Source organism: Heterodontus francisci, chromosome 7 (genome assembly GCF_036365525.1).
Source record: "Heterodontus francisci isolate sHetFra1 chromosome 7, sHetFra1.hap1, whole genome shotgun sequence".
In the NCBI taxonomy this organism is placed as follows: Eukaryota; Metazoa; Chordata; class Chondrichthyes; order Heterodontiformes; family Heterodontidae; genus Heterodontus; species Heterodontus francisci.
The window spans coordinates 113,621,344-113,643,388 of NC_090377.1; the positions used below are offsets into that span (position 1 = coordinate 113,621,344).

The following is a 22,045-nucleotide window of genomic DNA, read 5'->3' on the forward strand; positions in this document are numbered from 1 at the left end:
TAGTACAGGGTACAAGATACTGTTATAAAAAAAAGTATCCGGGGTGGCGGGGTTTGGGGTGCAGGGGACAGCTAACTTGTTGCAGACAAGTGATTGAACCTGTGACCTTCCCAGTCTGTATGGTTCAGTTTCTCACTGTGTAAGCCTGTGGAGACACTGAAACCATTTGACATTCTTTTAACAGAGTATGGTTTAGTCCATGGGATGCACAAATAGTGAACTAGAATCCAACCTGAGTTCACCTGTTTTTTTTATTGCTTTTTCTGATAACTTCAGATAATGCAGATGCAGATAAACACTTCATTATGAATATGAAATTGAGCAAGTGATTGCATTTTCCATTTATTTCATGCACTCTTATATGTTTTGGAAAACATCAGGAATGGTTCCCAAAAATGTACTTTTGTCATTGGCCTGGTCTCAATGGGACTTAAAGTTCAGCACAACTCAAGGTCAAGATACGAAATGACCACAGACATTAGACAGGTTCTTTCTTAAATTAAGGGACCTCACAAAAATTCTGCACCATGCTTTAGCAATGTAAATCAGGAGAAAAGGCAGTGCAAAGTTCTGAAAGATGACTTCTGCTGCAACTAGTCTGGAGGATCAGTTTATCAAACGTTTGAGCATCCTGCATACAGTGACACAAGTGAAATAAAAGCAATCAATGATGTAATTATAAATGAATTCTGGTTTGTGGTACAGCATTTTTTCCTGCAAGTGTAGAGTGAAGGTTGAATATTGCAAGCAGAAAGGTCACAGCACCTTCTGCAGGCTGCTCAAAAATGGTGCAACAGGGAATAATACGTTTCTCGACATCCTAGAGTACTTCTCTTTTTAACTTAGTTAAAAATCAGAAATTTGAAGCAACATGAATCTGCCAAAGTATATAAAGCCTTGTAAATAGAATCTGCATTGTCAGTCCGCTGTTCCGAAAGACCCAATGCTGAATGTTTTATTTACTCTTTTTAAAGCTTAATTTCCCGGTACTGCTAAAATACCCATTTAAAATAAATTCTGAATAATACTGTTCCAATTTACTGTATTCTCTGAATACTCTTAAATGACATGTCATCCTTAATAGCATACCACCAACCAGGTAAATTGACAGAGACCTTTGGAGCTCTACAAGTGTTTCCTGTTACAATATTGTGCCAGTATTATAATTCAACAAAACATGATGATTCATATAACTTCTGGCAATCCCATCTATTGTGTACATTTCTACATGCTACTTATAAAAATATGAGGGTTTTTTTTTAATTTAAAGAAAATAGTTGCATTATTGTATTCCTAAAACTAACCAACAGCAGAAAATCCCATTATAAATTTCAACTGCAACACAGTCTTTCCCAGTGGGTGGCCAAAATGATGACTATGGAACCAAAGTTTTCACAGGAGGTTGTTCCAGTAACTGAACCTGGCTGAAAAGGCCGTTTAAAAACAAACACACCCACACATCCATTAATTTGCGAATCTGCCATTTTTTAAATAGCTCATATTTTCTTTTTGGTCGTTGCCTGATACAGCAAGATTACCATCTGGGGAAAACCCTCTAAAATAAGCAACCGATTGCCAATGCTTTTGAAGGTAACCTTAGGAGGGAATTTGCCAAGAGTCTCCCACATTTAGCGGTTTCCAGTCGCAAAAGTAAATTGCTGTTAACAGCAGCACTTGAATTGGGCTGGCCTGTAAATATAATTTTTTGTTATTTTTTTCTTTTTTTGTTTATTTTATTTTAGTTTGTTTCTACTGAGCCTACCCACTGCTTTTTTCATGTTTGTGCTTTGGCCAGGGCTGTTCATTTTTCTGTCAATTCACACCCTCTCTGCACTAAAGCTTTGTCTCTCAGCACACTATTAACATACCTTTTGCCTTTGCTCCCTGACCTTCTGGTCAGTTATTCTCCATGACCTTGTCCTATCAACACCTTCTCTTTTGTTATCTCTTGCCTCACCCCCACTTTATTTGCTTAAAACCTATTACATTTCTAATATTTGCCAGTTCTGATGAAGGGTCACTGACCTGAAATATTAACTCTGCTTCTCTCTCCACAGTTGCTGCCAGACATGCTGAGTATTTTCAGCATTTCTTGCTTTTTTTTCAGATTTGTAGCATCTGCAGTATTTTGCTTTTATATTATGACCACCTGTAAATTGTTGGCCAATGTGGAGCTTCCTCCCCTACAGAGAAAGGCCGCTGCTGAATAACATCATCTTTATGCTGTGTAGACAACAGAGGAGGAGATGAAGAGTTGTCTCAGACATTGCAATTCTGCATAGCCCAGGATATTGGAAAGACCAAGATAAAGAGGTGTGAAAAACCAGGCAGCTCAATAGGCTGATAACTGATACTATGGCCTGAGGCCCAGGGGTGGGACAGCATGACTGAAACACTATAAGAAAGGATAATATCGGAATGTGGGCACTGCAGTCAGGTGAAGACGAATGGGGACTGGTCATCTCCAGATCCAGGCCGACAATCAACATTGGTAACAACCAGCCGTGTGGATGATTGTAAGTTTTCAGTAAATCATAAAGGGATTTGTACTGTGGGGACTGCAGTCTGGTGAAGGACGGGGACCAGTCATCTCCAGATCTAGGCCTACAATTAACATCGGTAACAACCAGCTGCATGGGTGATTGTAAGTTTCAGTCAAACCATAGAGGGGCTTGTACTGTGATTTTGTTGGTCTAATAAACAAATTTAGTGTGAGCCAAAACCTGTTTTGTCGCGTGTATTTTGTTCTTGTAATTGCGAGGTCCATTGTAAGGAGGGAAGGGAACAGAAACCCTTACACTACTAAATGACTTGTGCATGCACAATCATTCCATTATTAAGCACTTAGGATGTTTTTCTGTTATGGGCACTATATAAATGCAAGTTGTTGTTGCTAAATCTACCTCACAATTTAAACAGAGTGCATTCAGCACAAGGGCATCAGGCAATAACCCACTGGGAGGGCTCCATAATAAAAATGCGGTATCTGTTTTCTTTGATGTCCAAAACCAAATCCACAAGCATTTTCTTTACTGTGTATTGGCACACCACCCGTATAATCTCCAGTTGTTTTTTCCTGCTGTTGATGTTTACTGTGACAGAGAAATAGTTTCTGCAGGAGGCCCGTCATCTATACTGGACTGTGTCTGCTGCTAAATCGTAATTTTGCTGCCTGACTTCAGCCAGCGTTATCTACAAAGGACAAAGTATTATCCTCCTGGGAATCCAACTCAGACCAACTTGATGAGTTCTATATTAGGTGAGGAAGATAAATAACAGGATATACAGGCTGCTTCAACTGGATATCAAAGCTGTTTTTAAATTATCACCCTGAATTCTCTGTAAAATTGCAACGACTGCAATGTTGCTGCCCCTAATTTTCTTTCTCTTCTAGCCAGGTGATTGGCACATTAAAATAATAGTACAAAATCTATAGTTAACAAAATGACAAATGCTGGCAATTCTGTGACAAGTTTGTTACTGGGAGAGGAGAATTTGTAGAGCCCTCATATTTTCTGCTTGACAGGAAAAGGCCAGCAAATCAATGACAGTCCTGACAAGGTATATCCAGCACCTACTAGAATAGATGAACAGTTTTGGATCTTGTTGGCTAAAGTCTGTTGCCTATCACAGTCAAAGGGATCCCTCTGGTCTAGTGTCAATGATTGATGAGACTCTCTCTAACAGACCTGTGAGAGTATCCTCAAGATCGAGAGAAAATCTATTCAGTTGGCATCTGACCCAGCAAGCCAAAATAACACTCCTCCTGCATGTTGATTGGAAGAACTGGTGGAGTGTATTATGCAGATCATAAGCCTTAATAAACTAGTCCAGTGAGAGGAAATGGACTCTGTGCTGCATTATCTAGTTAGCGGTAGGTCTGCAGTTGTGCATGATATTTGTGCTGAATCCCTAAAAACTGCAGGGGAGATAAGTGTTGGTATGGGGGAAGAGAGAAAATGGTTCCAGATAAAATTCACCAGCTACTAGAGAAGTTAAGTCTGAATATGATTCTGTTGATGGTGCATGTACTCCAGTTTTGCTGGGGCTCCTTGATGTCATACTTGGTCAAATGCTGCCTTGATGTCAAGGGCAGTCACTCTTACCTCACCTCTGCATTCAACTCTTTAGTCCATGTTTGGACCAAGGCTGTAATGAGATCAGGAGTTGAGTGGCCCTGGTGGAACCCAAACTGAGCATCAGTAAGCAGGTTATTGCTGAGTAAGTGCCGCTTGTAAGCATTGTCGACGACACCTTCTATCACTTTGCTAATGATTGAGAGTAGACTGATAGGGCGTTAATTGGCTGGGTTGGATCTTTCTGTGCATAGGACATACCTGGGCAATTTTCCACATTGCCGGGCAGATGCCTGTGCTGTAGCTGTACTGGCGCGGCCAGTTCTGGAGTACAAGTCTTCAGTACTATTGCCAGAATGTTGTCAGGGTTCATAGCTCTACAGATAAAGAATTTGCAGGGCTACTGGGAAAGGGTGAAGCCGTGGGACGAACTGAATTGCTCTTGCAGAGAGCGGACGTGGACTCAATGGGTGAATGGCCTCCTTCTGTGCTGTAACCATTCTGATATTCCAGTTTCATGTTGTACCTGTCAAATTACTGAGTGCATGAGATGCAGCACTAGCCTTTTCACTCTTCATGGATCAGAGGGAGAACAAGGAGAATTTTGTCAACATGTTTCCCACTGCTAATTCATATCCCTTTGATGAGCCTTCATATAAGCAGTGATTAGCTTAACAGCTAATGCAAACAGGGCGTTCAGTAAAGCCACACACTTTATTTCACTCCACTACAAAATTAATTTAACTATGTTACAGTGACCAAAATTTACAAAAATGTACAATAATGACAGTTAACAATGCATTGAACACCTGATGCTCTGTAAAGCATTTCATTTTAAATAAATTATCATGCCAATGAATGATCCGAACTCGCATTACTGCAAACTAGCAATCACCTGCAATCTAGTGGAGAAAATTGGCTGCAATGTCAATGGCTTCTTTTGCTTGAGAGCTGTAGCACCCTTTTCTGTTGCTCTATTGAATTACCAAGTATCAGCTAAAGTTTTGTTTGTCTACTACTCCTCAAGTATTGAAAACCAACAATCATTTGAATACAAGTCTTGGGAGGTAATAAATAAATTGCCACTATCATTAATTCACCTTTAGAGACATGCCAATTGTAGTTTTTATGTTATAGGACAACATTGTGAAATGTCAGATTTTTACCAATTTGTGATACTGTACCAATTTAGAAATAAATACAGCACATCTGTTCAGTTGTGAGTAAGAGTATCCCACTTTACTCACTGTATTGTAGAAATCACTTATCGGGACATAGGTTGTTTTTCAGGGAAATAGCTCAATATCAAAACCAAAATTGTTATTTTAACCTGAAAACTGCTGACAAAGGAGATTAAACAAAAACCATTTAAAAATGTGCTATTTGCACAAAACACTAAGAACTCCAGATTAAAGCAATAGAAATATTGTTTTTAATGTTTCTTCCAATGTTCTTTTTGATCATTGACCCTAAACAATTTTTCAGAACTTACATCTTGCTCTAGTTTTAAAGAGAGATAACTATTAAGAGATTTTTTAAAATGACCAATTATTTTTATAGTTTAATTAGTTTTCTCCCTCTCCTGAGGATGCAAACATCCTGCTCAATTTGTCAAATGACATTCTGTCATTTTTCATGTATGCATCAAAGCAAGGAATGTCAGAATAATCCTTTCCTTAGACTACACCTACATAGTCATACCTTTCAGCAGGAGTAGTCACTAGATAGCAATTAGTAATGGGAATCCTTGCTGATTTTCTTCGTCCCTAACCTGTGGAACTGAGACCAACTTCGTGCCCAAGCGGAGATCAGCTAATTTAGCTCAAACCTGGAATTCACTCAGAAAAGTGTGAAGTGATTCATTTTGGAAGGTTGAATTTGAATGCAGAATACAGGCTTAAAGACAGGATTCTTGGTAGTGTGGAGGAACAGAGGGATCTTGGGGTCCATGTCCATAGATCGCTCAAAGTTGCCACCCAAGTTGATAGGGTTGTTAAGAAGGCGTATGGTGTGTTGGCTTACATTAACAGGGGGATTGAGTTTAAGAGCCGCGAGGTTATGCTGCAGCTCTATAAGGCCCTGGTTCGACCACACTTGGAATATTGTGTTCAGTTCTGGTCGCCTCATTATAGGAAGGATGTGGAAGCTTTAGAGAGGGTGCAGAGGAGATTTACCAGGATGCTGCCTGGACTGGAGGGCATGTCCTACGAAGAAAGATTGAGGGAGCTAGGGCTTTTCTCATTGGAGCGTAGAAGGATGAGAGGTGACTTGATAGAGGGGTACAAGATGATGAGAGGCATAGATAGAGTGGATAGCCAGAGACTTTTTCCCAGGGTGGAAAGGGCTATCACCAGGGGGCATAATTTTAAGGTGATTGGAGGAAGGTTTTGGGGAGATGTCAGAGGTAGGTTCTTTACACAGAGAGTGGTGGGTGCGTGGAATGTGCTGCCAGCGGTGGTAGTAGAAGCAGATACATTAGGGGCATTTAAGCGACTCTTGGATAGGTACATGGATGATAGTAGAATGAAGGGTAGGTAGTTAGTTTGATCTTAGAGTAGGTTAAAGGTTCGGCACAACATCGTGGGCCGAAGGGCCTGTACTGTTCTATGTTCTAACCCTTCTGCAGCTTAATGTGCAACTTCTTTATACCCACTAGGACTGGTCATCACAGGAACTTTGATTATTCAAAAGAAGTCTTTTAAAGGAGCTATTAAAGCTTTAAACTAGGCCATCAAGCTAAGCAGTTGCTGCAATTTTGGATAATCTTAAAGGTACAGGGGAAATAGAAAATAAAGTTCATCAGAGCACATTGAGGCGCTCAGTGGGATAATACCAAGAAATATTAAACAAAAATAAATTTTCTTGGGAGTAATTGTAGTTAAAATATTGTACAGCTTGTTTAAATTGCAATTTTACTCTAATGAGCAAGTAAACAAACCATACAAGTGCTACACAAATATTTTCTTCAAGTATGTTTACACAAAAATGAACATGCCACGTACAATAGACTTTGGATGCCCAGAACAAGTGGCATAATCTCAATTATAGTCAGAATATTTGGAGCTTGGAAAGGGGCTTAGTTCCTTCACATTATCAATATCTTTTTAAAATCTGTGAAGTAAAGATATCTTACTACACAGGGCATTGGTGAGACTACACCTGGAGTATCGTGTGCAGTTTTGATTTCCTTACTCAAGGAAGAATAGACTTGCCCTAGAGACAGTGTAACGAAAGTTCACTAAACTGGTCGCTAGGATGAGGTGATTGTCCGACAAGGAGAGATTGAGTAGACTAGGCCTATATTACCCTTTAGTTGAGGGGTGGTCCAATTGAAACATATAAAATTCTTAAGGGGCTTCATAGATGTTGAGAAAATGTTGCCCCTGGCTGGAGAATCTAGAACACACAGAGTAACAGTCTCAAAATAAGGGGTTGGCCATTTTGGGACTGAGATAAGGAGAAATTTCTTATAGTCACTTGGTAGTACAGAACTTGAGTACTGCTGAAAGAGGAGACATGCTGTCAAAGCTTTCCATCTTACGCCTATCAAGACAGAAGCAAGAATGTCACATTTCAAAGGGAGCAACAATTTATACTGCATGAGAAAAGGGTGATTAGTTGGCAGGTCGACCCTGATTGGTATAGGCATTGCCATGGAGAATGCACCAGAGAACTATTGTTCCCCACGTTTTTGTTTAATTCAAAATGGCACAAAGCATGTGGCTCACTTATGCTTGCTAAAAGCTACATATATTCACACACAGGGACCTGTCCTCTGCAGGCAAAAGGAACATGTCCAGGCTTTGAGCTTTTTTTGAATTAAGGGATAGGAGGATGGTGCGGGGAGGTGGAGTTGAGGTAGAGGATCAGCCATGATCTTGCTGAATGGCAGTGCAGGCTTGAAGGGACAAACGGCCTACTCCAGCTCCTATTTCTTATATTCTTATGAAGTAAAGAAGATTTTAAAGATTCAAAGATAAATAGAAGTTGTAATACTACTAGATCACAAGCCACCTAATGATTGAAATGTATGCTCTATATTCGACCCAAAAGGTTTGCATGTGCAAATGGGGCCAAAATTGCTGGAAAGATGATTTTATAATTCTCAGATGGTACAAGTGCTGTTCCAAGGCAGTGGTATACACAGAAGTTTGGTCAATTAAACTAAAGATGAATTGTACAAAGTGTGCCACTGTCACAAGGAATGCACTCATTGCACACACAAAAACTCAAAGTAAGTCAGTCTTATTTGAAAGCATTCACCTTCCAGGGTGGGACGGGAAACATTTTTCAAGCTTTGGCTATATTAAAATTGAAGGGTTAGGTGACAGCGCTACTTTAAAAAAAGTGTTGATTTTCAAAGTAGTATTCTTACTGTTGACTTGGAATGTGTAAGGGCAAAAAACCTTCTACAACATTTCTATTCAGCTCAGCTAGGTTATAGATTCTGTCAGCCTAATAAATGTAGAAATTATCTTTTCTTTTTGCATGGGCAAATTAGCTGCATTGTCCTAGATAAAATCAGCTGGTAACAATGCAATTCTATTTGAGGGGGTGCTCATAATTTTGGATGGTAAAATTGGACCTAAGTCAAGGATATCCAATTGCAAAATATTATTTCTATTAAACCATTAGCTAATTTGTGATGGGGTATATATTGACCATAATAGAACATAAGAACAAAAGTCAGAATGTACAAGTGATTATCCTTTCCAAAGGCTCTCAGGAGTTGACTGATAAAAGATCATTAAACCTCAGTGTTACTATCTGTGATGCAGCGGCTTGTGAAATGCTGTGCAACACAGGATTTACATTTAACAGGTTAGTTATTGGAAAGCATTTGAAAAAAAATAGTAGGGTCTGGTTACATGTCCAAGTACTAAAGATAACAATTTCTTATTCAAATTGGCAAACGAGTTCATCAATAATAAAATTTAAAAAATATCAAGTCCCAGGCACTACACCTACTTGATTCCTAAAATTCATATCCCATCCAAAATAATCCTACATTAGCAGGAAAAAAGTGTAACCACTGTGCACGTATTCATGACAAGCAGCAGGTGGTGGTTTGGAATGTGAAGGATGTGTGTGGTTACTGTTGAAACAGCATTTTTAGTCATGCTCACATTCAAAAGTAAAAATAAACTTGTGGATTTTCATTTAGAAGTAAACCACTTCAATACCCGAATGTAGCCTTCAGCTTCGTCATCATCCTGACTCCTCAACCACCTCATACCTATTACACAAATTGTCTGCAGCTGAGGACTCCAATATTCAGTATTGCTTTTATAGCTAAAGTGGCTGAGAATACATCATGTCTCCTGACATCAACACACACTCAAGGATCTGTAAACCAAGGAGCAATATTTTACCCATAATGGCTCCCAAGCAGTGCTCAGTCCTTCATTATGTTCTTGAGTATAGTTAATTAAGGGCAACATTTTCACCCAGTGAACATTCAAGCAGGCCTGTGTTTTGTGATACAAATGGGTGACAATCTGCTTCACTATTTAATGAAGCTGTGTACATATATCAATGTCAGTGCAATGGAACTATTTTTATTCACCAGGTTGCCTCACTGACTTAATGCCTTGTTCCATCTGCATCACAGAAACATGAATTCTATATTTACATCAGTCCATGGCCAACAGTAGAGGGTGTTTGCCTGTGCTTAGGATATTCAGAAGGCAATAAATAGTAGATGCTTATCTGGTAACGCATTACGGCTCCATAGCCAATCGTGTTTAATAGAAGATAACAGGTACTTATTGGTGATCTGACTGAAGTGGTGATTTGACACTTTAAAGCCTAATGACAAAGCTCTGGGAACCTGAATCTGAACACCTAGATCAAATTACTAGCTTCAATTCACCAAGTATCATCACCTATTATTGTACAAACTGTCACAATGCTGCATTTCCATTATTTGTATAATGATATTGATATTATGTTAAAACTTGAGGATATATCAAATCTGTGACAATCACTGCTGTATTAGCAAAGCTTAACCTGTAAAATACAGGGACCTGTAAAGCCTTGTGTCTGTTCCATTATGATACAGCAAACGATCAACGATACCCAATTACCTTGCTTTTAAAAGACTTTCATATGTGTAAATGAAAAGATAAAATAATCTACATTCAGGTGGCCTAGCCCATCAGTCTCGAGTGGTATGGATAAACCCAGGTTCTTTTCCCCTAGCCGCGGGACAGGCAAGGTGTCTAGTGCCATGGGCAATGACCAGAATGTTGGATTGCTCTTATGCCTTGGTGCTGTGATGAGATCTATTGCTGCAGAGAACACTGTAGCTAGTTGGAAACATTCAGACATTTATGGGATTATCAAGAGTAACAATCAAACAAAGTGGGTGAAATTCCTCTGATCAATAATTTTACCATCCTGCTTTGTATGCACATTGACTATCTTGCTAAAATTGCCAGCAAGACTTTCAGACCAAAGAAGGTAATCAAAGAAGAAAACAGTACAAATCCTGCTTTCAGAGCTGCAAGCTATTTATAAACATTGCTTTTATTTGATGTATGCATTTGTTTTCTTTAAACTATGTAAGATAATAAGCTCTCTGGCAGAATGCAACTGATTGAGAGATAGGAATGCAAAGAAATGCTTTTTTATCCATGTACACGTTATTTGTCAGTCTGCTCTCCTACGAGGTTTGACCTCCCCATCATTTCTTCACCTTATTTGCTGAACTGCATTACTGATTTCTGTGCCAACTGTGCAATAGCCTCTCCTCCCTCACGTTCTTGAGGAGAAGTTAATACTTGAAATCATCTTCTGGATCTTATCCTCATTTTTCAGTATGTGAGCCTTGACAGCACAATTCTTATCCTGTTGATCCTTGATCAGTTGCTCCAATTCAGCGAGTTCAGTCTTTAATGGCTCCACAGCAGTGTCTGTGATGCTGCAAGGACAAAAAATAAATTAACTCACTCAAGTGTGTAATGTGGTCATTAATTGCCATAAAAGCTACATAGGTTTCCACAATTAAACTGGTGAAAAAACAGCAGTTGTATTGCTGTGGCCCACAGTCCAAGCAGCAATTGCTTAAGGGTTATTTAGGAATATTGTCCATCATGCCACAGTGGAAAGCTGCTGAGTAATCCTCTCACTTACGTTAAGGATACTGGAATATTCGCTATCTAATCATGTTGCTTATTCTCTGACTGGAGAGTTAGAGAAAGAGAAGGGACAGTATTGAATTTCAAATCTGAAAACACCCATTACTGGTTGTGAAAATATGGAATGCACATCTCCACAGTGCTACAAATGCAAAATAATTTCAGATACTTATTTGGGAAGCAATGGCATTAACAGATTTGCAGAAGTGGAATGGAACTAGGATTAAAAAGATGAAAAGCCACCATACATATCAAAACAGTACAGCTCAATGGGCCAAATGCTTTATCCGCTGTTCCCATAAAGGCCACAGGTATATATGGGGAGTAAATCAGTCAAGGGCCACAGGTGTGTAAGTCAGAGACAGCAATGTTCAAGCTGTAGAACTCTAGTCAGACTATACCTTGGGCCCACTTCTCATCACCACATCCAGTTCTGGTTACTGAGACCCAAAGGAAGATATTTAAACTTGAGGTAATTTAAAAAGAGTCACTTGACTGGTCCTTAGTGCCAGAAGACTGAGTTCTGATAAGAGTGCAGAAACATGATTTTCAGGCAGAAAATAAATGGAAGGTGACCTTATAGAAATATATAAGACATAGAAAGCTGTACAGAAAAGGTAGATCTGGAACAGGAATTCAAACTTAAATCATGACAGAAGGACAAGGGAGTACAGCTTCAAACAGTAAAAGGCAAATGTAGGACTGATATCATGAAGTGGTTCTTCATATAAAGAGTGATCAACATATAGAATGGGCTTCTGTGAAGAATAATGGAGGCATACACCTTGAAATCTTCTGAAGGAATAGATGGCTACCATGAAAGGAAGACTGTAAAGTTTTCTGAATGAATGAGTCAAGATATGGCAAATGGTCTTCTTCATCTCTATATGCGTTGAGATTCATGAGAAGTGTGCCCCAAATGCCCCAAACTATACTGAGTAACAAGTGTAAGTAATAAGTATAAAAGTTAAGAATTAGATTCCATTACCAAGCCAACTGAAAAGAAAAGGTACAGAACCACCATGATACTGTTGTTAGCAATATATTAAAGTTTTTGTATTTCAAAAGTTACATTTTTAAAGGATAAGTAAGAAAATTAGTGTATTTAACCTCCAACAAATGTCAGCTAGTTTCCCCAAATCATAATTGCAGAACTTAATGAGGTGGTGGGGTTGGTCGGGGTGGGGGGTGACCAGGGGGAAGAGGGGAGAAAGTTCCTGTGATCGCTCATGTAAAGAAGCAGACATAGTTCAGTGACATAAGGAGCATAGGTATTGTTACATTAGCAACAATGGGATTGAGGCATTTTTCTTTTATTCCTAGTTGAACATGTGCTAAAGGAGCTCAGCTACTTCTCCTGGCCAGTTTTTGGATGTCATCCACATTCACTGATAATTTACATTTAATTGAAATAGAGAAATAAATCATTCGCTGTAAGCTACATTCAAATTAAAATATTACAAAACTGTACAGAGGCTGAATTAGTACAATAAAAATGGTGGATTGGTTTGAAACAGCCTCTGTAGATCAACCAAAAGGATATGTTCAGAAATGGATACATAGCACCATCTGGAGGTTTTGTCTACGTTCCAGTTGCATACCAACCATCCATTCTGATAACATTCATTTCAATGTTGAAATTCTAGCAAGTCTTTCTGTTCTATACTGCAGAAAACAATTATGTAACTATACTTAGAGTATGCCCTTCAAAAGAAACTCAACCTCCATGTACTGTGGGAATTTCTGTCCTCCCATGGAGGAAAATTACCAGATGCTCTGCTTTTTAATGAAAACTTATGCCCTGTGCAGTGGGGATCTTACACGCACGCGCGCCCCCCCCCCCCCCCCACCCCCACCCCCACCCGTCGCCTCAACCTTGGTCTAACAGCGCTGACCTGCTTTCTGGAAAAGGCTGCACTAGGATATAAGGAAATGGAGAGAGTATTTAAACAACACAGTAGCAATAAACTTTTTTCTTTAAAGTCGCAGTATAACAGTTTCAAAGCATGCATGGTCAGATGAGAATAAGGGGTAGGCTGGGAACATAAGAATTAAGAGCAGGGGTAGGCCCTCCGAGCCTGCTCCGCCATTCATGAAGAGCATGGCCGATCTCCTACCTCAACTTCACCTTCCCACACTATCCCCAAATCCCTTAATCCCCTAAGTATCCAAAAATCTATCAATCTTTGTCTTGCATGTACTCAATGAATGAACATCCACAGTCCTCTGGGGCAGAGAATTCCAAAGATCCACAACCCATTGAGTGAAGATTGGGAACCTTGTGGTACAGAATTAATGTTCTTCCAAGAATGAGAAGGATTCTACCCAAGGTAAATAACCAACATTCTTCCTTATTCATTGATTATTTATATTAATGAAAGTATATCAAAGCTGTAAAGACTGATGGCAAGTCTTTGAGGACTGATACCTTGAACCCAGCTTTGAATACAACAAAGTCAAACCTCTTATTATCTTAAGATGTCAAGCCATGATCATCATGATGAAAGCATGCAGACTCACTCATTCAGGCAGCTGAAAATGCCTCTGAAAAGAACCTTTACAAGAAAAGAAAATTTATTTCCTATTTCCTTAAGTGCCCCTTGTAGTAGTTGCTCAGCATCAAAATCCACAGATTTGATAACATTTCAAGAGCTGTGCAGCCCAACTCAGGCAGTGCCAAAAGGTTACACTTCCAGCAGAAACTTGGTTAAGTGCTTGTGACCAAGATGATATGGTCATTCAGCTGGTGGAGACATCAAAGAATGACCAAATGAAAAGGTTGTGCCAATTTGGGATCAATGCTAGAGGGGCTTGTGTAGATCCAAGAACCTCCTGTTGCTTTCTCTCTGACACGACAAGCTGGTATTTAACATGGCTCAACTATCTTAAAAGGGTTGCTCTTGTCACTGCTCTGACAGAGACTTAATTTACTGTTTGACCTTTCACCTATGCTCAATTCCGAAATATCCCCTCTGTTGGGATGAAATATGCTTGCAAATTCCTGCCCCAAGACTCCTTCCCACAGCTGATCAGGTTTCACATGCAGAAGACATGTAGTGATGGAAGGCAATGGAGAGGCATCATTGTGAAAGAATCAAGGTATCTGTTATTAATTCTGAAGACAAGTTCCAGCACTGAAACAACGAGATAGCTATAAAAGACTAGAACCAAACTGGTTGAATAGAGACTGATTTGGCTATGATCCAATATGCAGTCAAATGTTACACAAACCAGTTTTTGAACTCTACTAATTGTTTAGTTTCTCCACCATTTCCCTATTCTCTATTCTAAATTCTCCTGTCACCACCTGAAATGGACCCACATTTGCCCTTGCTAATCTTTTCCTTTTCACATACCTAAAGAAGCTTTTACAGTCCGCCTTTATATTTCTCGCTAGCGTGCATTCATATTCTCTTTTCCCAATATTTATCAGTTTCTTGGTCATCCATTGCTGGATTCTAAATTGCTCCCAATCCTTTTTTTTCTGGCAACATTATAAACCACTTCCTTTGATCGAATGCAATCTTTAACGTCTTTTGTTAGCTATGGTTGATTTATCTTTCCTATTGGGTTTTTGTGTCTTAGAGGAATGTATATTTGTTGTAGACCATGTAATACTTCTTTAAATACTAGCCATTGCCTGTTTACTGTCAAATCTTTTAGTGTATTTCCCAATCGACCATAGCCAACTTGCCCCTCATACCTTCATAGTTTCCTCTGTTCAGATTTAAAACCCTAGTTTCAGAATGAACTATATCACTTTCAAACCTAATGTAAAATTTTATCATATTGTTATGATCGACCGTTCAAGTCAAAGCCCCCCAATCAAAATATACGAGCCTGATTGTGGGGGGAGAAACGCACTGATTTAGATTTAGTCCCATCTCTTCACAGATCACCTAACATATCATTTTAAACTTTACAAGTTAAAGGAAGACCCAGCTAAATTGGACCATCTATTAACCCCCGAATGAGGCCAACAAAGCCAGGTATCTTTAGATCAACAAATTAACTGTTTAATTAGAAGAACTAAATTCTTAAACACTACTAAGATATAAACATTTAAAATAGAAAGAATTATTGCATATTTATGTTCCTGCCGAAGTGAAATCTTCCAATGTGAAATAGTCCAAGGGTGCTTGAAGTCCTCACAGCCATCCGATACAGGGAAAAAAAAAGGTTCTTCAACAGTAGAACAGGAGATCAAATTGGCCAATGGTACTGATGTCCCCAGTGGAACATAAGAAATATAAGCAGGAGTAGAGCATACGGCCCGTCGAACCTGCTCCACCATTCAATACGACCATGGCTGATCTTTGGCTTCAACTTCACTTTCCCGCTCCCTGTATCCCTTGATTCCTTGACAGAAGCTTACAATAACCCAGTGGCAAAACAGTTAAGACTGATTATGACCTTAACTGTCACTGGCAATGTGGCGCTTGTGGTGGATGTCAACTGCAAGTTGGTTACAGCAACCTGTATATCTTTCTTGGCAAAGTGAAGATTCCACATTGGTATTATTTCTCTAACATTCTCCACCACTAATGGTCATGCCTTCAACTGCTAAGGTCCTGAACTCCCGAATTACCTCCCTGAACCTCTCCACCTCTCTTTCCTCCTTTAAGATATTCCATAAAACCAACCCTTTTGACCAAACTTTTGGTCATGTGCCCCAATATCACCTGATCTGGCTCAGTGACAAATTTTGTTTGATAATACTCATGCCAAGCACCTTGGTATGTAATATTACTTTAAAGGTGCCACATAAATACAAGTTGTTGTTAACAAATGAAGGTATTTGCATTTCTGCCTGCATATTACATGTGAGTACCAATGGATAAGATCTCTACACCTCTAGCACTGCCTGACCATCCCAGAAAACCTATTGTGTCATGTGAGAAATGATGATGGTAGAGGGGAGGGAGGGGGGGCGGGAACTGAAATAGCAGCCACACAGCTAAGGACCCAAAGTCAGATATCGAGGTAGCTTGCAATGACAAAGCAAAACACACACCCACAAAATGAGTTGGAGATTAACTTTAAACTGATGCCAAGAAAGGTGAGGCTATCTCATTAAATCCTCTTCCATCTTCTCCCTAATACTATGCAACAGGCAAAATGAGGAGTTAGTATAAATGAGGTTAGAAATGACCAGAGACAATGCATATGACATGATGCTTGCCTCATTAACATGAAACAGCCCAAAAACAGGCAGCATTTCCCCTGGCAGTGCAGGAAAAAAAGGGGGTCTGGACAGAGTAGATAGGGAGACACTGTTCCCACTCGTGAAAGGATTGCAATCAAGAGGGCACAGATTTAAAGTAAATGGCAAAAGAAGCAAAAGTGACATGAGGGAAAACTTTTTCACGCAGAGACTGGTTAAGGTCTGGAATGCACTGTCTGAGTGTGTGGTGGAGGCGTTAGGGGAGACTGTGGCATTGTGTTCGTGTTACTGGACTAGTAATCCAGAGGCCCAGGCTAATGGCCTGGGGATGTGGGTTCAAATCCCATCACAACAGCTGGTGGTTTTAAATTCAATTAATTTAATAAATAAATCAAATTAATTAATTAAATCTGGAATTGAAAGCTAGTCTCAGTAATTGTGCCATGCATCGATTGTCGTAAAAACCCATCTGGTTCACTAACGTTCCTTTGGGGAAGGAAATCTGCCATTTTTACCTGGTCCGGCCTACATGCGACTCCAGACCCACAGTAAAGAGGCTGATGCTTAACTGCCGTTCGAAATGGCCTAGCAAGCCACTCAGTTGTAAAGGACATTTAGGGATGGACAACAAAAGCTGGCCTTGCCAGCGTTCCCCCACATCCATGAAAGAATAAAAAAAGGCAGGTTCCATCATGGGAGTTAGACTGTTGTCCAAAACGGAAGAATGTGCAGGGTTACAGGGAGAAGGAGGGGGAATGGCATTAGGTGAATTGTTCATTCGGAGAGCAGGTGCAGTCATGATGGGCCAAATGGCCTCCTTCTGCGCTGTAACAATTCTATGATTCTAACAGCTGTGTAACAGAACTCTGCTCAACTTCCCAATTGTATCCATGCAGTCAGAAAATCAAGGTTTCTTTGTCTAGGTTCATACCAGTGGAGAAGATCTTCATCTGGGATTGTGATTAAAGCCTACTGCTGGGCCAGAAGGTAGCTTTACTTTGTACCTAATATTTGACCCCAAAGTAACTTCTGTTTTTTGAAAAAAACAGAGGGTGTTTAAATCAATCATTCAACTGATGGATGCAAAATAATTTTACAAAACAGAAAAATCAACATACAGAGCTTGCATTTTGGTATGAAGATAGGGTCTTTTTTCTGTGCCACTAAAATAGCCAAGTTCACAACTTCACAAGAAAGATACCATTGATACTCTTTGGAACTTATTGAAAATTTGATTTAATTTTGTTCCAGAATACTAAGCATTGTGACACGGAAAAAAAAGCATAACAGTGCCCAGCTGAAGACCGTACTTGAAGACCATGCCTCAGCTAATCACTGCTGAAACATTTAATAATGTCTGTTACCTCTAAACTTGACTTTGCAACACACTCCAGGCCATCCTCCCCATTTTCTGCCTTCCATAAACTTGAGTTCATTGAAAACTGCAGCCTGTATCCAAACTTGCACCATGTATTCACCCATCGCATCCCATACTTGCTGAACAAAGACGGCTCCTGGTCTGGGAACATCTCAATTTTAAAGTTCTCATCCTTGTTTTCAAATTGCTCCCCTCCTCATCTCTAACCTCCTCCAGCCCTACAACCCTCTTAAGATCTCTGTGCTCTTCCAAATTTGGCCTCTTGCCATTTAACTGTTCCACCATCGGTAGCCGTGCATTCAGCTGCCTAAGCCCTAAATTCTGGAATTTCCTCCTTAAACATCTCTGCCTTTACCCCTCTCTCCTCCTTAAGATGCTCCTTAAAACCCATCTCTTTAACCAAGCTTTTGGTCATCTATCCGAATACACTGGGATCCTGCTATAACATGGAACACTATGGACCCCAAAACTTTCATGCAAATTTATCATTTCAGAATATTGTTGAGGTACCTGTATAAATGGTCCACAAATGATTTAGAATTAGCCAATGAGATGGCACCCTTGTGATTATTCAAGGTGCCATTTTTCCCTAGATAAATACTGGTCAAACTTGCAAGGATACCTGAACAATGATCAACATGAAACCAGGTGTGCTGAATCACAAAAGAGAAACTCTTACACCATCGCCAAAAAATTGAAAATCATCACCCAGATCAAGGAAGATATGAAAGCATCAGTTTCTCAGAGAATGGGGATCGCTGAATTAAAACTTTGTGAGTGGCTTAAAGATGAAGAGAAGTTGAGAAGGGTTGGCGATGGAGATGGCTGAAGGTGGCCAAGTGAGAAAGAAAGCCTGAAATGCCAACAACACACCTCTCCACAAGACCATATACTGGTGGTTCACTTAGAGAGTTGACGCCACACCCATATCCAGTCCGGGGTCTAAGACCAGTATTTTAAAGTTAAATAAGGGCAATTATGAGGGCACGAAAGCAGAGCTAGCAAAAGCGAACTTGCAAAGTAGTTTAAGGGCTAGGTTAATAGAGATGCAGTGGAAGACATTTAAGGGGATATTTCCGAATACACAGAATAGATACATTCCAATGAGAAAGAAAAATTCCAAGGGGAGGACCCACCATCCGTGGTTAACTAAAAAGGTTAAAGATAGTATCAGACTGAAAAAAAAAGTATATCAATGTGCAAAGATGGGTGGTAGGTCAGAAGATTGGACAGAATATTTAAAATAATGACAAAGATTAATAAGGAGGGAAAAATCAGAGTATGAGAGAAAGCTGGCTAGAAATATAAAAACAGATAGTATGAGTTTCTATAGATATTTTAAAAAGAAGAATTAACAAAGTGAGCGTTGGTCCTACAGAAAGTGAGTCTGGGGAATTAATAAGGGAAAATAAGGAGATGGCAGATGAATTGAACAGGTATTTTGCATCGGTCTTTACCATAGAGCATACAGATGGCATCCCAGAAATAGCTGTAAATCAAGAAATGGAAGGGAGGGAGGAACTCAAGAAAATTACAATCACCAGGGAAGTAGTACTGAGAAAATTGTTGGAGCTGCGGATTGACAAGTCCCGGGGTCCTGAGGGACTTCGTCCTAGGATCTGAAAAGACATGGCTAGAGAGACAGTTGATGCATTGGTTTTAATTTTCCAAAATTCCCTAGATTCAGGGAAGGTTCCATTAGATTGGAAAATAGCCAATGTGCTCCTTTATTCAAAAAGGGAGGGAGACAGAAAGCAGGAAACTACAGGCCAGTTAGCTTAACATTTATCATAGGGAAAATGTTAGAAGCTATTATTAAACATGTTATAGCAGAGCACTTGGTGAGACCACATCTGGAGTAGTGTACACAGAATTGGTCTCCTTATTTAAGGAAGGATGTAAATGCATTGGAAGCAGTTCAGAGAAGGTTTATGAGACTAATGCCTGGAATGGGCGGGTTGTCTTATGAGGAAAGGTTGGACAGGCTCGGCTTGTATCCGCTGGAGTTTAGAAGAGTAAAAGGCGACTTGATTGAAACTTACAAGATTTTGAGCGGTCTTGACAGGTTGGATGCGGAAAGGATGTTTCCTCTTGTGGGAGAATCTAGAACTAGGGGTCATTGTTTAAAAATAAGGGGTTGCCCATTTAAGACAGAGCTGAAGAGAAATTTTTTCTTTGAAGGTCTCTGGCACTCTCTTCCTCAAAAGGCAGTGGAAGAAGTGTCTTTGAATATTTTTAAGGCAGAGGTAGATAGATTCTTGATGAGCAAGGGGGTGAGAGGTTATTGGAGGCAGGCAGGAATGTGGAGTTGAGGTCACAATCAGATCAGCCATGATCTTGTTGAATGGCAGAGCAGGCATGAGGGGCCTACTAGGGAGGGTCCAGCCGCAAGATCATTTCCCACTAAATTAACGATGACTTTACACGAAGGAGGATACACTGAAGAACAAATCATCATAAGAAAATTTGCTTCTAAAATCATTGCAATGCCAATACGCAAGTAGCGCCAAAGCCTGGATAACTTCATTAATTTTCAAAGATTGGTTCCACCATGAATTCGTACTAAACGGCAGAAAACATCTCAGACAGAACAAACTACCGAACAAGGCAGCCTGCTGCTTAATAACTGCCCTGCACACCCAGCCACAGAACCTGGTAACACAATAATCAACTGCATCAAAAAACCCTGGAAACACACCAGGGGTGCTGCATTTGAGACAGAAATCAACAGCGACAAGGAGGATTTCAAAGGCTTCCCTGAAGAAGAAATACTTCAAAGCCAGAAGAGAGCTGTGCACTACAATGGATTCAATGCCCATGCTTTAAACCATGCCACATCCATACTTGGAGCCGGATTAAATACTGACGACATCAATGCATGGCTGAATATCAATGCCCAAGAAGCAACCAATGAGATGAAGAAGACCTAGAAGAATTGCTGAGATAGTTGGAATCTAACGAAAAATCAACTGCTGCAAGAGTGGCACAACTTCAGAACATCCTATATCTAGCAAGGAGTAAACATAAATAGTTAAAAATTACGACTTCAACACATGTCCATCCATTCAAAAATGGCCATCTTATGGTTTTCAATAGTACGATTGTATATGTATATTTCACATTTTTGTTACCAGAAGAAATAAAATTGAATTTATTTGAATTGATTATCCTCATTTTGTTTGTTTTACTATTCTGGCTACTGGCTTGACGCTTTGGTACTTTACTTTCTGCCTTCAAGAAGGTAAACTTTGATCAGTGTGCTGTATATGAATACAAGGTTAAACATTTGATTCATGCATGAGCCCTTAATTGTGGTGTTGTACCACTACACTGCCCAGTAGAAAAATAATATACAATGGAAGACATAGGCTTGTCAGCTTATAATGCTACAAGGTACTAAATGGACCTTATTGTGGAATCTGTAGCATGTATGATGTATTAAGAGAGTCAAAGATTCAGACATTTGAGAAAACCAAAGATTACAAAAGATGCACTTGCACCAGACAAGTAACTTGAGGCAAGTTATTTCCAATAAAAACAGACAATGGAAACTTTGACAATCAACTGATCATATGGCAGTATATTATTGAGCTGTATGACAATTCAAGGTCCTGTTTCCTTATAAATGACTTGTTTATAGCTGAGCACTATATTCCAAAATAATTCCAAGTGTTGAGGACAAAAGGATGCCTATGAAAGGCATAAAGAAAATGTGCATAGCATGGTCAGAAAACCTAAAAAAAAAGAGACTTAGAATATTGTCAGTGCAGTCAACACTGGCAAAATTTAAAATAACATAAGAAACAGGAGCAGGAGTAAGCCATTCAGCCCCTCGAGCCTGCTCTGCCATTCAAAAAGATCATGGCTGATCTGATTGTGGCCTTAAACCCACTTTCCTGCTGACCCCCCCATAATCCTGGACTAAATTAAAAATGAGAAATATTGTCATCGACAAAGACTGCATCTCCTTTCCACTTGCCAGTTTATTGAATGCTATTACCCCGTGCTGTTTGCTGTTCAACGACAAAAGTAGCTGAAGAAGGGAAAAAGCTGTTGAAAGTCACTAAGGATCAAATGTAGCAGGAAAGATGAGGAAACAGCAGAGGTAAGAAGAGTATAGGAAGAGACACTGGTGTTACTTGCAATCTGGTGAGTTCCATTTTTGTTTAACCTTACCAGAAGCTGGAAACTCACTCCTAGCTAGCTGGCGAGTGGAACTTTCCAACCCTGACTGGAAGCTTATTAAACGTGATCTGAAATTTAGCCAACTTGGAGATATCATGCACCA

At 39.7% G+C, this 22,045-nt stretch overlaps 1 protein-coding gene across 4 annotated transcripts in view; it reads right to left on the reverse strand.

Annotated features, from left to right (window-relative positions):
* Positions 1-4,771: 4,771 nt before the first annotated feature.
* The window catches only part of traf3ip1 (TNF receptor-associated factor 3 interacting protein 1), a 199,055-nt gene continuing 181,781 nt past the window's right edge, over positions 4,772-22,045 (reverse strand). For all 4 annotated transcript variants that reach the window (XM_068035907.1, XM_068035906.1, XM_068035905.1 and 1 more), the window contains one exon: positions 4,772-10,998. In XM_068035907.1, coding sequence (XP_067892008.1) covers positions 10,833-10,998 — 166 coding nt within the window. In that variant the 3' untranslated portion in view covers positions 4,772-10,832. The remainder of the gene's footprint in view (positions 10,999-22,045) is intronic.